At 38.5% G+C, this 16,871-nt stretch overlaps 1 protein-coding gene across 9 annotated transcripts in view; it reads left to right on the forward strand.

Annotated features, from left to right (window-relative positions):
- The window catches only part of TRPM3 (transient receptor potential cation channel subfamily M member 3), a 702,629-nt gene that overhangs the window by 325,447 nt on the left and 360,311 nt on the right, over positions 1–16,871 (forward strand). For 6 of the 9 annotated variants that reach the window (XM_070480357.1, XM_070480358.1, XM_070480361.1 and 3 more), the window contains exon 7: positions 11,246–11,320. The exons of the other annotated variants lie outside the window; for them this stretch is intronic. In XM_070480357.1, coding sequence (XP_070336458.1) covers positions 11,246–11,320 — 75 coding nt within the window. The remainder of the gene's footprint in view (positions 1–11,245; positions 11,321–16,871) is intronic. 9 annotated transcript variants of the gene reach the window in all.

Genomic DNA, 16,871 nt, shown 5'->3' on the forward strand with positions numbered 1-16,871 from the left:
CTATCATCCACATTCCACATTTATCAGCCCATAGCCTATCTTGTTTTCTCTATGTATATAACCACCTACCTCTTTCTCTGGACAAGTTTGAAAGAAATCCAAACAGTATATCATTTCATCCATAAATATTTCAGTACCAAAGCATTTCTTTAACTTGTGTTGGCCACATATAAGGTAGATTTTTTTAAAGTATTTCCTTAACTCAGTAGAAATATAATGGAAAATATTGATCCAAGAATCCTGTAACAGTTCTTTCAAGAAATAAAAATTAAGACCTATCAATATATTATTACATGCTAAAATTCATCTAAAATTTTGGTAATCATTTTTTAGTCCCAAATTTTATACTTAGCTCACCAAAAAAAAAAAAAAAAAAGAAGAAGAATTTAAACAAGTATTACCTTGCAATTCTTAAAAAGAAAGATTAGAAAAATCCCCAACAGCTGTGGTTTTCTTTGAAGTGTTTGAAGGGAAGAATATAACTTTTGGAAATAAAGGAAGTCTTTATATTGCTAGTAGTATAAGCTGAGAGTAGCGGGGAGACGAGGGGTTCAGATCTTCATGGCTCTGTGACCTTAGGCAAATTACTATATTTCTCTCAGATTTTGTTTCTGTGTCTGTGAATCAGGGATAATAATTTTCCACAGTGTGGTGATTAAACGAGTCAACACAGGAAAGGAGTCTGGCATGTGGCAATTCAGAAACATTGACTGCTTCCTGCCATCTTGGCGACATACACAGTAATTCCCCGTGGGAAACCATGTTCTGTGCTGGTATATCCTGATGGGCTGCCATAGGGTCCAGCCTGAGACCCAGACCGTCATTCAAAGCCCATCAGAGTCTAGAGTGTCTGTCAGAACATCTTTACCACAAATCAAACCTGGCTATGCTCATTAGGGAGAAGCCATGTATCCCTGAAATTACAGAAAGGGCCCAAAGGAAAAAATGAGGCTCAAAATTATATTCTGAAATGGATTAGCAAGACTCTAATAACTTCTTAAAGAATACATTTTAAGTCTTGATTGTTGCAGCAATAAATAGAAAACTTTTTTTTTCAATATTGTTGAAAATATATTCTAAATTATAGTTGTTTCCTCTTTCCTAAATAAAGAATATAATGGAGAAAATTTAATATATCTTTAGAGAGTAAAGCTTTTTTAGTGTCCTGGAGCAATCATTATGAATGACAGGTTTGCTGAGAACTCTTATTTGGTGGAGGTGTTAGAATTTGGGCTAAATGTGAATTGATTCAGAATATATAAGATTGGACTTGTATATAAAGTTTAGATTTGGGCCAATATCAGATTTCCTGCTTATAATTTACCATTTGATTTTAAAAGATTGGAGGAAGAGGCCAGAAATCTAGTTCTCTTTGTTCTCTGATTGATTAAAGTGTTGCTACTTTGTGTTTGAATTTTATTTTAGGTTTGGCTGAATGCAAAGTTTTATTCAGATTACATATCTAAATACACTATGAACAATAAATTCATAGGAAATTTCATTATGAGGCTAGAATTTTCCAACTTTGTCCTCTTCATATTATAAAGTGAAATCTACATCAGACTAAATCCAGTCTAAGGGGACGCTATTCCCACGGCAGTTGTTGTAGATATACCTACTCTGCACTACTAATGAATGGGGCTGTCTGGGTAGGTTCAGATTTTTGTAACTGGTGCTTTTGCTACTGTCAGGGTTTTCTTGAAAGAGAATTTGATGCTCTGCATTTTATTTGCCCCAGAGTAACAACTGAAATTTGAGCATAGCCTCATCTAATGAAGCCACCAAGAATACTTTTGTCTAAAGCAGCAGATTAAAATTGGCTTGGCAGTTCTAAGTAAACAAGTAGCAGAAATGATCACAGAATTCATAAAGCACAATCAAATTTGGTATTTGAAGATTTTACTATTTAGAATTCTCTGGGAAAAAAAAAAAACAGATGTTTTGTTATGCAGTCCCTAGGCCAATATACCTATTAATGTGTGATTCTGTGCTTACACAAACTAACAAAAATAATGACAATAATAATGTCACCCAGTAGCACAGAATGTCATAGTTCTGCTCTATAACAGGAACAGATGTCTCGCCTTCCACTGAGTTGTTTGGTACAGGAGAACCATGAACAGGCTAATCCGCAGAGTGATTCAACCACACTGGTAAAGTCCTACAGGTTCCAGGAGATTTTATTTTAAAAAGGTCACCTCCATGATGTGACACTTATCAATTTAAAGCATTTTGTTTCTGTGAAATTTCCATAATCAGAAGAAGTACTCATAACTATATTCTTGTTCCTTTACCATCATTTCATGGTGATAATTCTTAAACATGGTCATAGTAGTTTTCAACTAAGGTGAAACTGCCTCCCAGAGGAGGTATTGTAAAATATCAGAGGGCTGTGGCTGACAATTTCTGGCACTCCCAAAAGACACAAGGGAGGAGGCAGAAATGTTAATATTTTCATACAGGACAATTTCACATGAAGAATTACCTGGGCCAAATGCCAATCACATCTCTTAGAAAATACTACTCTGATTATATTTCCTTGAGTTTCTTATTCTTTTTCCAAATCTTTCTAGTACCCAGCACCTAATTCAGCAGGGTTACACACATCCAAAATACTCTGTCCTATTCTAAAGACATGTAGAAGCAGCAGCAATAGGGAGCCAGTGGTGAGATTTAAAATATTTAATAATCTGTGAAGACTAGTATTCTCTATCCACAGCAGAGGCTGGATGTCAGCCCTGGCCTGTCCTTCAAGTCCTAACATGCTTTGCTGTTGGGAAGTTCTCGCTTTTATCCAACTTCATTTGCTCTGAATCTGTTCTCTTCTGGATGAAAACCAAAGTCATCATCTGTTAGAGCTCTCAGGGTATTTGAAAACTGTAAATGGACTTGAATTGACTTCTTTGCCATAATGGCTCTAAGGAAGCTATTTTTCATTTGAACAGACAAACCAACCTGCCTAACAGCAGAACTGACTCACAAAGTAAATCAGAATTTCCACCACTGCTTTGTATGTTTCAGGCTCAGTGACTCCAGAAATGTGCTCAATGCTAGGGGCTGTCCTATCAGAGTCCTTGGTGTTCAGACATCCTAGAGGCCATAGTTACTGGCTGACTTGGGGATAGAGACAGAGGCCCAGAAATGTGGTTGCTTTACCTGCAGGCCCTTGAAGGCCTACTCACTAGAATTCATTGCCAAGGGAATATTTTGATGCACTAAGGTTCTAAGAGAATAAAGAGTTTAAAATTGAATACAAAGAGACCTCTAAATTTAATCTATAAATTACTGGGAATTATTTTGGAAATAAGGGAGCAGGGCAGTAATATAAACCCTGAGTGAATGAAGAAAATCATGACATAAAATGCTATAAAGTAGTGCTTTTTATGTCTCTGATTTCCCTGGACTATACTTATAAGTCGTTAAGTCATTTCTGACTCTTTGCAACCCCATGAATTGCAACACACCAGGCTTCCCTGTCCTTCACTATCTCCCTGAGTTTGCTCAAACTCATGTCCTTTGAGTCAGTGATGCCATCCAACCATCTTATCCTCTGTCACCCCCTTCTCCTCTTGCCCTCAATATTTCCCAGCATCAGGGTCTTTTCCAATGCTCTAGATCTCTTATATGTATTAGTATTTTAATCTTGTTAAATTATGAAGACTACTTACCCTGGAAATTTGACATAGATCATCTAAAGAACATTATTGACATCCTTACTGTTTGCCAACATCTCTGACACCAGAACTGGCATAATATTATGCATAGTAAGTGCTCAGTAAAGAGTTGTTGATTTGGCATTAAATACATTTAAGTGATTTTGACTCATTCATATTTTATAAGAAATGTGCAAACTTACAGTTTCCAAAAAAATTCCAGAAATATTTTAGCAAAAGCAACATTATCGAAATAAGCAGATAGTTTCCTGGGTGGGTATTTTTAAAGATTTTAGTCATTTATATATAAATAAATAATTTATATCATAAATACTACATGTATTATTTACTCTTATTATGACTGTTAAGTAAGTCTCATTGTATTGATGCAAAATACAAAAGATTAGGCCTAAGTATCAACAATAACAGAGATGGAGGCAGAAGGCAAAGGTGTGAATTACATCAGAGTTTCCTTGGAAGATTTTCCATTTTGTAGTAAGTTGGATAGAAAAACAGTAAGAAGTTGGAGTTAGCATGGAACCATCATGTCCCTCACCCACGACTGACACTGCAAACCTAGTGAGACATTTTTCCCACTGAGCCTTGATACAGCTGGGACCGTTTTACATTCATGAAGACACAGGTTCTGCCTCTGTAACAACGACTCAAAACAATGGATACCTCATTAAGACAGAAGTTTGTTCCTTATACATGCGTTATTCTGAACGTGAGTCCAGACCTGATGTAGTACCCTTACAGTGTTGAGGACTCAGGTATCTTCTCTTTTTTTTTTTTTTTGCTCGGTACATCCCTATTTTCATGGTCTATGGGAACAGACTATCACATCTACATTCTGGTCAGAAGGAATCGGGAAAAAGTCATAACCCTTCCCCTTAAAGGCACAATGAGGAGGTCATATACAGGCTTTGGGCTTACATTCTATGTTCACACCTGGCAAAAAGTGAATTCAAAACTGTAGTCTTTACCCTAGGCAAACAGCTAAAATTCTGTCACTATGAAAGGAAGAGAACAGATAGCAGAGTGCAGTCAGTAGTTTTTGCCACACCTCTCCAGCGTAACATTTCATATGGTTATTAAGAACTGACTGGAGTTGGAACACGAGGTGAAGCTTACCTGCCATTCATAAGTAAGATATACCTATATGTTTCAGGGTGTTCGTTGAGGAGCTCTGTCTGTAAATAACATCTGTATCATATGCTGCATCCTGTGCCCTTTCTCTCTTCACCTGTGTGTTTCTTAGTGATATATAGTTGAAAAGTCTTGCACTGGCTCTGGAGACTGTAATTTCCCCTTGAAATTGGATTGAGATATGCCATCTAAAATTATGTACATTATTTTAGACTACAGTGATTTAATTAACTTTTTGGGTTAACCCAAACAGATCCTCTTAGCCTCAAACTGATTGCATAGGCTGTGCTGTTATTATTTATATACATTCCATAACAGATCTGTAGTCACATATATTTTGTACATCATTTCTAACCTTTAAATGCCTAAATATTAAAAATAAATAGAACAGATTCTGTTCTATGTTTCTATGATGTTGTGTTTAATATCTCAAAGATAAAGCCCAGGAAATAATTTTCATGTGACCTACATAGGATTATACTCTTGGTAACAGGCAGTAGAATGGAGATTGTTCACCCCTCGGATCATTCCTGAGGCGGAAAGGTTGTAACTGAGTCTTGGCCTAGTTGGGGAAAAAAGGATGAAAAATCCTTCTTAGGGAATAAGAGCAATTTACCTTCTGACTCTGTTGAGGAAATGTTTGAGAAGACCTGAAAAGCAGATGCATTTGTGTGGGATTTAAAGCTTTCTTGTTCCAGTTATCCAATTTGACATTCTTACATTTTATAAGCCCTAAGTGATAACTAGCAGTTTGGCAAAATATAACTGAAAGGTTCTTGAAACCTTCTGAATGCCTGAAAATATATAATTAAGAGTATTTGCTGACCCTAACAGTTATAAAAAATGAATTAGTAGAACTTCGCTTAACAAATGGTAAATGGTCACCTTGTTTTAGAGACTGAAAAACATGTGTCATTACTGATCCAACCCTAGTTAGCTTTTCTTTTGATTTTAAGTTTGTATTCAGTAAAACTAAAAAGGTAGAGCTGAAGATAGCTGTGGTTTCTTTTTTATCTTGTTAAGTGAATAAACCTAGGAGGATCTATTGCCATACAGATTTAATAAAACCATAGGCCAGCACTTTGAAAATAGACCTTACCTTTCCTCTGTAGATAACTCTTTGTATTCAATGGTTTCTTGGCCTGTTTTTGTGCTTTGCCTAGTATCCTTTTCCCTCATCTGTTTCTAATACCAAATTCAGAGCTATTGTGAGTTTTTCATTCAGACAGACTGTTTCTGTAGAAAATAGATTAAATGTTTAGAAACTCCATTAGAAATTCGTATGTTGTTGTTCAGTTGCTCAGTCATGTCCAACTCTTTGCGATCCCATGGACTGCAGCACACCAGGCTTCCTTGTCCTTCACCATTTCCTGGAGCGCACTCAAACTCATGTCCATTGAGTCAGTGATGCCATCAAACCATCTCATCCTCTGTCGTCCCCTTTTCCTCCTGCCCGCAATCTTTCCCACCATCAAGGTCTATTCCAATCAGTCAGTTCTTCGCATCAGGTGGCCAAAGTATTGGAGTTTCAGCTTGAGCATCAGTCCTTCCAATGAATATTCAGGACTGATTTCCTTTAGGATTGACTGATTTGATCTCCTTGCAGTCCAAGGGACTCTCAAGAGTCTACTCCAACACCACAGTTCAAAAGCATCAATTCTTTGGCACTCAGCCTTCTTTATGACCCAACTCTCACATTCATACATGACTACTGGAAAAACCATAGCTTTGACTATACAGACTTTTGTTGGCAAAGTGATGTCTCTGCTTTTTAATACACTGTCTAGGTTTGTCATAGCTTTTTTTTCCCAAGGAGCAAGTGTCTTTTAAGTTCATGGCTGCAGTCACCATCTGCAGTAATTTTGGAGCCCAAGAAAATAAAGTCGTATGTTTCCATTGTTTCCCCATCTGTTTGCCATGAAGCAATCAGACAGGATGCCATGATCTTCGTTTTTTGATTGTTGAGTTTTAAACCAGCTTTTTCACTCTCCTCTTTCACCTTTATCAAGAAAATAGTATAAATAAATTCAAAAAGCAAATGGAAAAACAAAGAAAATATTTGCATCCATGACAAAGAATTATTTACATAATAAGCAAAGGGCATCTACAAATCCAAAAGGAAAATCCTGTAAGAAAGTGGGCAAAGTATATTAACAGGATAATTGGGGGGTGCGGGAGGGTGGAGTGCTCAACTTCACTCAAAATGAAAGAAATGAAAGTCTAGCCAAGAATGAAATGCTTTTTAACCTTTCAACATGGACAAAAACCAAAGTTAAAATTATCTAGTGTCCATAAGTGTGTATGGAAATCTGTATAGGAGGGTGTGCAAATATGGGCAACCTTATTTGGAAGATAATTTGGCTATCCTGTTAAATTTTAGTGCACATACAATTTTTTACTTCTAGGAATTTACTTTATGTGTATTTATTGCCATATTGTTTACAGTAATAAAAATGGAAATAATTCAAAGATTCACCAATAAATGACCAGTTAAATTCAACACACACCACTAATCTTGCTGGGAAAATCCCATGGACAGAGCCCATGGAGTTGCAAAGAGTTGGACACAACTGAGTTAAGTGACTGAGCACACATGCAAATTACATGTAGATGTACAGTGAAATGCTTTGAAGTTGTTATGAGTAATGTAATAGTTCTGTTTAGGCTCATATGGAAATATATCCAGTGGTAGTTTTTTATGTTCTTTTTCTTAAGTGAAAACCTACTGAACAACAGTGTAACTGTGTGTTTATAACCACATTTATGTTTTCTTAATTATATATAACAGGTTTGAAGCTTATATTTGAGAGTAGCTGAAATCAGAACCAAAATTATCTTCCCTGTTTAGATTTGGTAAATGACAAAATGGCCTAAATTTATTCCCAGTTCTTAGCCATAACCAGAGATATCCTAGTGTGATGGGGCTACTGAAAATACCCCACTTTTATATCTCTACTGTGAGCACAATTCTGTAGAGCTAAATTGTTCACTTTCCTTTTACTAGGCTCTTGGGCATCCTATAGTCCAGCTCCTCTCTTTCTGGGTCCTACTCCCAATGATGGAGCAGGCTCACACACAGCTCAGTCAAAAGCCATTTCACTCTGAATATTGTCTGTAATGCTCACACTGGAAAAAAAAGGCTCCCACTATATTCCTGACTCCACTATACCCTTAAGATGTTTTGTATGGAGACAAAAATACATGTCAAAAGTTCTTCAGCTTTTCAAAATGTGGCAAGAAGGAGAACTCAAAAAACTCTGTCACCTAAAAACCACTACAATATTGTAAAGTAATTAGCCTCCAACTAATAAAAATAAATGAAAAAAAATGAAAAAAAAGTATCTCAATATTGCAAAAATAAATAAATAGTGATCACTCTGTTAATTTCCCCTTGATAGTTCTTCTGTTACTCTACCAGTATTTACTTGTGTATCTTTAATATACAACGCACTATAGAGGTGGCTAGATAAATAACACATAACTGTGCACTTGAAGAACTTAGAGTTTTGCAGTTAAGTTAACAAGAACTAGCTGTCAAGTGCTATCCTAAAAATTTTATGGAAATAACTGATTTAATCCTTACAACAACCCTATGAAATAAGTACTATTATTATTCCCATTGGCCAAAAGGAAAACTGAGGCCAAGAGAGGACAAGTAATAGCCCCCAAAGTCGGACTGTTAGTAAGTGGCAAATCGAAGAAGTCTGCCTGCATCCGCGCCTCAACTGTTGTGCTCCATGTCTTCTCAGTATGAAAGGGCTGCATTGAACAGCAGCAAGTGTTAAATGCCCTTGAATGGTATGAAGTACAACAGGAATTCAGACCAAAAGCTTTTCTGGATAGAATGTTTATGGAGGGGGAGTAGTCAAGGAAGATTTTGATAGATGAAATTGGGGTAACAGATTGAAAGCACCATGCAGGTGAAAGCTTTCAATATTTAGAAAGGTAGTGCATAGCATGTGTCTACTTACGTTATTTTACTTTCATTAAGTTGTTTTTCCTATCTTCACAAGCAAAATTTCAGCTGCAAATATAAGGTCTATATGTGAACTAGGCTTAGTTTGTTTTTTAGGAAACACGATCATCAAACTCATAAGGATAAGATATGGACGTTTCATTGTTTCCCTTTTATTGAAGCTTCTTAATAGAATGTTGTCAATATAGAATATCATATAATATGATAAATAGGACATATTATGTATACATAGATTAGATGGGGCAGAAGCAGAGTTATTCATATATTCATATTCTATATTTCATAACTGTAAGTTATCATAGATATTATATACACATATATATTTCATTTAGTTCATTGCCTTCATTTCCCAGATAGGAAGGCCCACTTGGAAAAGGTCAATCATGTGTCCTACCTAAATTCATACAGTGAATTAACTGGCACAACTTTTACCTGAACTCAGGACTCCAAACTTCAAATCTGCTACTCTTTGCTCAGCATTGTTACCCCCTTAGTTTGGGAGATATTTCTCTTTTTCTTTTTAACAAAGCACCAGGAGACCTCAAATAAGAAAAGGTTCTCCAGCCACCAGAGGGAGGAATAAAAGCAGGGCACGTGGGATATCAACCTTATTTGATGCAAAATCCTTGGCCCTTTATTCTCCCATTTTTCCCCTTGAGACCATTTTCTCCACTGCATCCTGAAGGGTAAACGAGGAAGTATCAAGAGAATTGGAATCAGAGTCAACTGACAGCTGATGTTCAGATGTTTCCATTTTTAGCCATGCAACAAATCTGGTTGATCTGCACTAAAATGTCATTTAACTTTTGTTCATTAGGGCTTGGTAACTGTAGAGGGAAAAAAAAGAAAGAAACTAAAAATACCCGTGTGCTGTTCAGTCTGTAGGAAGATGCAGCTAAGCCAATTTTGTGCTGGGTTCCTTAAGCAAGTGCTTTTGTGTTAAATTTCCAGGAGGATTTGTGTCATCAGCCCTTTGAGGTCTTGCTCATAGTATTTAGCAAGTGGTCTAGTTGTTGCAGACAGTGAGTAGTAGAGCGGCCTCGGGAGGTATGTGCTCCCAAGCTGAATTTTTGTTCTCAGGAATGTGCTAATTAGTCAATTTAGGGGTTCAATTCCTAGGTTGGGAAGTTCCCCTGGAGAAGGAAGTGGCAACCCACTCCAGTATTCTTGCCTGGAGAATCCCATGAACAGAGGAGCCTGGCAGGCTACAGTTTGTGGCATCACGAGTCGGACACGACTTAGCGCTGTCTTTGGAAAACATACATTAGTTACTCTTAGTTTATTATTTTGCAACCCACTGAGAATCCAGAACAGCCAACCCTTATATTTTGTGCTTCAAGGAATATTGCTATGAAAAGGCTGCTCTGCCAAGTTACAGGCACTGAGGAATTACCAAGTCATGTTCCCTGAAAAGTGGGGTGGGATCCATCTAAGCCTCTCACCAACCAGTTACTCCCTGCCCAACCGATAACAACTGGACCTAGAAACCTAACTTGATCCAAGGAAAATAAGTCTGGAAGATCTCACTTGAGGATCTGTAAATGCTGTTTTAGGGAAGGAGCAAAAGGGGGCAGAGGCAGATTCTTCTGACACCTGGATTTGAAATGATATCCTGCCTGAGGCATCTAGCCTTTAACTAGCTTGTTAATAAGTTACCATTCCAGAGACATGACTCACCGCTAAATTTATCTAGAACAGGTAGAATAGCCAAATTGGTAGAAAACCTATTATAATGAAATTTCTTCAACTTCTTTTGAAGATAGACGATGGAGATATATAATCTATATGACATAAATATAGATATAGATGACTCTATCTAATTGATCATTTTCTTGGCTGACAAAAAAAGAAGAGAGGGAAATGTGGGAATCTCTTCAGTAAATAACATTAGGTGTGTTGAGTGACACACTGGCATTGGTCTCAGTTCCCCTTTAAAAGAAAACAAGTACGTTAGCCTCTGAAAAAAGTACTTCTTTTAGGTCAAAAGTAGCTAATTTTGTGAGAATAAGACACATATTTCTAGAAATTAATAAAAAAACTTTTTAAAGGAGGGTGAGAGGAATCCATTTCTTGTTTGGTCTCAGAAGATATATTATTAGTATAATTAGTATAACAACAACAAACGTTTCTTGAGGATTTACTGAGTGCTAAGTATTGTTACAGGCACTTAACATGGATTGACTCATTTAACCCTTTAACTCCTATAGCAGTTATCTAGGCTGAAACAGAATGATGAGGGATACATCCAGCAAAGGGGATGCTTATTTTAAGGACCTGTTCAACTGAAGGAGCAATGAGACATGCTATAGCTGGTGCAGAGTGCTGTCTGATGCTATGCATAAATCTGAATATGCAACCTGAGTTGCCATCACGTGTAAATTTACAAATTGGGAGATCAGTCTGCTTTAATAAAATGTGTATGTGACGGTTGGGTTGTAGAAATTTCAAAGATTTTATTTTTTGACAGGATGCCTGCCGTTTTTCTCTCTTGACTCCCGCTTGTTTTATTCATTTTGGGGTAGTTGCCAATTAGACCCAATTGGTAAGTATAATTAATGGACAACACAAATCTCCTCTTAAACCCCAACCAAGAAAATTAACCATAGAAATAATACTTTCCTTTACAAATTCCTAACACTATCCCTCCCTGTGACTGCTGTTTATCTCTATCTCTTCTAAAACATCCAACCATATCAGAGATTAATTACTATCTATTATTTACCATCCTAATAATACCATATTAGATGGAGAAGAGAGAAGTGAGCATTTATTGAGGTCCTAGTATGTTCCAGACACTGTGCTAGCATTTTCATGTATACTATCTCTTTTAATAGTCACAAAAACCCTTCAAAGTAGGAATTATTATCTACCTTCTTTATAGTTGATGAAATGGCATCTTAGGGTAGTTAAGCCCTTGTTTTATTATCCACTTAGTGGCACAGCCAGGTACGAACCTGGGCTGATGGGATTCCAAAATTGTTGCTCTTTTTGTCCCATATAAGGAAGCATTATTTCATTCAAAAGGACACTTCTCTAAAATGTTGTTACCTTGGAGGGTTTAGGGGTCATTATTTCACTCAACAACTGTTTGAACATGAAATCTCTGTCAGGTGTGGGTTGAGCATTGATTCAGTTGGGGTTAAGCATTGGCAGAACTTTTGGGTGGAGGGATTGTAGTTAGTGGCAAGATGGTAGGGGAATTCCCAGGAACAGGATCAGGAAGAAGTAGGATGGGGTGGTGGCATGGGCGGCAGGGGTGAAGACAAATTGAGGAGCTCCTGGTCGTGTGCCCATGGCTACAGTCTCTTCATGTGACTCGTGGACTTCCCTTTGTCATCCTATGCCTGAGAATATATGAAGGAGGCTGGGAAGGCAAAGGGACGTTCAATTGTCATCATCGGCATCTTTTTTGATCATTGCACCATCATCCAATGCATTGGGGGTAACCATGACATGAATTTTCCATCACTGAGCTCATAACTATTCCATGAGATAAATAACAAGTAAAAGGTTATAGCAGAACTTCATCCAGGGAGTCCTGAAAGTAGGAAGCAGCGAATTTAGATTCTCATAGACTGATAGCCCTGGATTCAAATCAAGTAACCTGAAAAGGATGTTAAACTTCCTCTGAGCAGCTTACATATACATCAGGAACATTTCGTTGTCTTCTTTGGGTGCTCTAAAATGTTCAGCCTCATCACTGAAAATTGTTACCACTGGTAGACTCAACCATTCAAGTAGAAGACCATCCAAAATACCTGATCAGTTAACTGTGGACTGTAATAACTTGCCATTTTCTAGATGCTGTCAACTGAATGTTGTTTGAAGTTTTCTTTGCCTTCTGAAGAATTTTCCCTTCAAAGAATAGGTTGTGTGAAGAAGACAGTTACACTTTAGACATCTGCCCTCTCTTCATCTTATAAAATGACAGAAGTTGGCTGTGATACTGAACTGTTTGCCATGCTTCTTAATGAGAAGTCATTTTGTCAATCAAGATAATCATGGAGTTAAAAGAATAATATTGAGGGAATAGAATAGAACAAATTTTAGTGAAACCCATTTCTTGATATTTGCCTCTTATTTATCTGACTTATTTTCCAGTTTGAGCTAGGAGCATGGTCTTTTTTAGGAAAGAAGCCCATTCCACATTGGAACTCTCTTTTCTGGGACTGGGACAGTTCTGTCAACAAATGAGTCTGAACCGGGGAACTGACCACCATTCTAATAAGATCTACTAGTTCTTTTACATGTAGGAAAGGATGTTGAGATCACCTTTCAGATTAGAAAGATTTGGGTTGCAAATATTTGACTGACATTTTGGTCTTAGAGTCAGCAATATTTTCTTTTACTGGCAAAACTAACAGCTTCCTTTGATGAAAACATAAACCTCCCTGATGGAACTCAGTCTTTTCCTCCTTTCATTGCTAATTGAAATACCTTCCATATCTTTTCATCTGTTTTTCTAGCTTTCTTCTCCTTCCTAATGCCTGTGGACCTGTCCCACCCATTCCAAGCTACTTGCAGTTTCTCTTAAATGACATACCCTGTTGGATGTGTCTTTGTCCCATTTTGACATTTGTGGAAATTCCAGCCTTTCCCAACTCTACTTACTGGCAAAATTCTACACTCTTAAATCTCAGCTTGAAAATCTGCTTTTCTCTGAAATCCTATCAGAACCCCCCCCCCCACCCAACACACACACACACACACACACACACACACAAGTGATTGTCTTAGACTCAGTTGTTCACCACATAACCCACAGTTCCCACAGCACTCCATAAACCTGTGTTGTAGCACAGCCTCCTTGATAGAGTGGTTGTCTGTCTGTGTGTACCACTTCCCCATCACCTGTAGATTGTGAGCTCCCTGTGAGCAGAGCCTGAGTCATCCTCACCTTTGTCATCATGCAAAGCTAGCACAGTGCCTGGCACATGTAGGTAGGCAGGTGATCAATAAATTATTATAAACATCAATATTTGATTTTCTGGCCTTATTTTTAACTCTCATTTCCAGCCTGTTGTAAAAATGTAATAGACATGTTTAGAAACTACAAGCTATATAGAAAGGACACATAATAAAAAAATAATACCTAAACTCAGGGAGGATAAATAAATAGAAATGTGTAGAGGCAGAGACCATCATGCATACTTCCAATTATCATGGGCATAAAAGCATTTATCCTGGAAATTTGACTGTGTTTCTGTTGACTCGTGCTTGTGGTTAAATCATTCCTATCTTGTGGATCTAGATAGTCTAAGGATATACATATTTGTGGCAACCAGTGCCAACATGGCTTCATTATTTCAACTTACATAGAAACAGAAATAAGTATTGAGTTTTCCCCACTTATCTAAAATGATAATTGCCCATGGCTGCTTTTCAGTCTAGATTAGGATCAACCATTCAGTAGAAATGTGTAATTAACTTTAGAAAGTTAGACAAACATAAAATAGATAGGAAAACTTGTGCTGACCGAGTACTTTTCTGCCATAATCAACAATTTTACAGTGGGATATAATTGGAGAAAATAAGATATCTCACCTGGGGGTCTTTTAAAAAGGCAGGCTGAGATTTTAATTCACTGGTAATGGATCAGGCTAGAGAACTTGTCATAGGACCTTTCAAAGCCCGTTCCCAGGATTTAAAATAATTTACCCACCCTTTCAAAATAGTGTTTGGATCATTTCAAGCCATTTAGACTAGTAAATATAAGTCTGTATTTCATATAGACTTGGAAAATGACTAGAAATAGTACTCCCAAGATGTCAGTAATAAAACTGTTGTAAGTTTGAACAGAATAAAATGAATCTTTTAACTTAAGCTCATAGCTGAAGATCATTAACCCCTGAAAAATATGAGAAAAATAGAGATGTTATGCCCTCATTTTGGCCAAATAAGCAAGCAGCTTTTTTTTGGTTTTTTGGCATCTGTCGCTGAGGCAAACAAGCGCTCTCCCCTCACTGAACAGGCTGTGCCTGTTCTGCAGGGAGGCCAGATTTCACAAGCCGTGCAGTCCCACATGCCACAGCCCTGCAGGCAAACACTCGAGTCCTAAATCCCAGGCAGAGGAGTCAACAGTTCTTCTTGGCTAATGAGCCTTGGCATCTCTGGGTTCACATGGGGTTCTCTGGCCAATTCCTGGTTGGAATGAGGCAGGTGCACCTTTGCTAAAACAGTAGATTGAAAGTCAGCTTTCAAGATTGAAGATTGAAAAGTCAGCTTTTCCGGCCATCAGACAAATCTGAGCTGAGCCCTTCCTCATTAGCAGCATTTCTTTCACCCAAAAGGAGAACACAGGAAGTGAATATTGACTCTGGTGCACATCAGAATGTAATACGAAATCATGGGGGAGTTTGGGGAGAAGTGGAAAGTCCACTTCACCCTGTGTGTCCTTCTATCCTGTTTTCTTGGTGTGCGTGGAACAGGGTTTGTTTTGTTCTGTTTATTTATGTTCATTTTCGAGTAATAAGAACTGTTGTTGGGTATGTGATTATTGTTCATAAAGTTGGGTATGTAGGGGATGTCACATAATAGTTTTCCTTAATTAAAATAAATCCAAGTCCCCTTTCCACCTAGTTTTGGTAAATTTAATCTTCATCTATTACGTCTCCTACACTCTCTCTCTTTCCCTTCCCTCCACCTCCCTCCTTGCCTCCCCTTCCCTCTCCCTCTCCTCTCTCTCCCCTCTCTCCTCTTACCTCTTGCCTCTCCCCGTCTCTTCTCCTGCTTCCCTCTCTCTCTCCCTCCCCCATCTTCCTCTCTCTCCCCCTCCATCTCTCCCTCTTTCTTCTCTCCCCTCCCCACCCCACTCTCCTCTCTCTCTCTCCCCCTACCCCTCCTCTCTCATGCTTATGGTGTACCAGGAGAGTTGAATAAGAGCCTCTTAACCTCCCTCAGCCAAGATGACCAGTGAGAACAGCGACTGTCCAAACCTGCCTGGTCCCAGGTGGAAGGCTCTGGTGCTCCCTGGCTGAAGAAAGCCAGCAGCATCTTTGCTGAAGCTGGCATCCCCACGCCCAGGGCTCTGCCGACCCAGACTCAGCTCCCCGAGGCACACTTCACAGCAGCCCTGTCAGACCAGAGGTCTGTGCCAATCCTGCCCTTATGGAGCTTACATTTGGGTGGAAGGTGACAGAAAACAAATAAAGTACATAGTGTATTTCATAGTGAAATGTATTGGGCAGAGAGAGAGAGAGAAAGCAAAAAAAGCAGAAAGAGGAGTGCAGGGAAGAGGCTGCAATTGTCAGTAGAATGAGAGGAAGACTCCCTGAAAAGGAGACATCTGAGTAAAGACTTGGAGGAAGTGGGGGAGAAAGCCATGTGATGTCTTAGGGGAAACCATTTCCAGCTGGGGAATCGGCAATAAAGAGGCACGGAGGTGGGGATGTGAGCAGCACATTTGAGGAGCATCAGGAAGACTGTGTGGTCACATGGATGAAAAAGGAGGAGAGGAGTTGGAGAGGAAACCAGAGAGGGAACAAGGGCCAGAGAGGACAGAAAGACCTATGGCTTTCACATTCACTCTGTGGCAAATGGAACTTGTAGAGTTTTGAGCAAAGGAATGAATTGTCTTGTATGTTGCAACAGAATTGCTATACCTGCTGAGTTGAGAGTCATTCAAATTGGCAGCAGGAATGACAGCAGAAAAGTCAGCCAAAATGGCAGTAATCCAGGCCAAAGCTAGGGATGGCTTAGACTAGGGGTGGTAGCAGTTGAGGAGGTGAGAAGTAGTCAAATTTGAGCTGTAATTTGAAGGTAGAGCAGGCAAGATTTACCATAAGATTGGATATGGGGTATGACTCCAGGTTTAGGGGGTTGATCAGCTAGAAGAATAGAGTTCCCATTTCCCACAGGAAAGACTGTGAGGATGGGGATGGTGGGTATGAGACAATATCAGGAGCTTAACTTGGACATATCAGATCTGAGATGCTTCATAGCATGTGTGCAGACTGAAAGAGAAGCACCGTTATGTGAAACTCAAGTGCAGTGGAGATATTTGGCCTGGATTCATAAAGATGGAAGTTGTCCATGTGTCGATGGTATGGGAAACCATGTAAGTGGATAGGATCACCAAGACAGCGTGTGAGGAG

This window comes from Odocoileus virginianus, chromosome 18 (genome assembly GCF_023699985.2).
Source record: "Odocoileus virginianus isolate 20LAN1187 ecotype Illinois chromosome 18, Ovbor_1.2, whole genome shotgun sequence".
Lineage (NCBI taxonomy): Eukaryota > Metazoa > Chordata > Mammalia > Artiodactyla > Cervidae > Odocoileus > Odocoileus virginianus.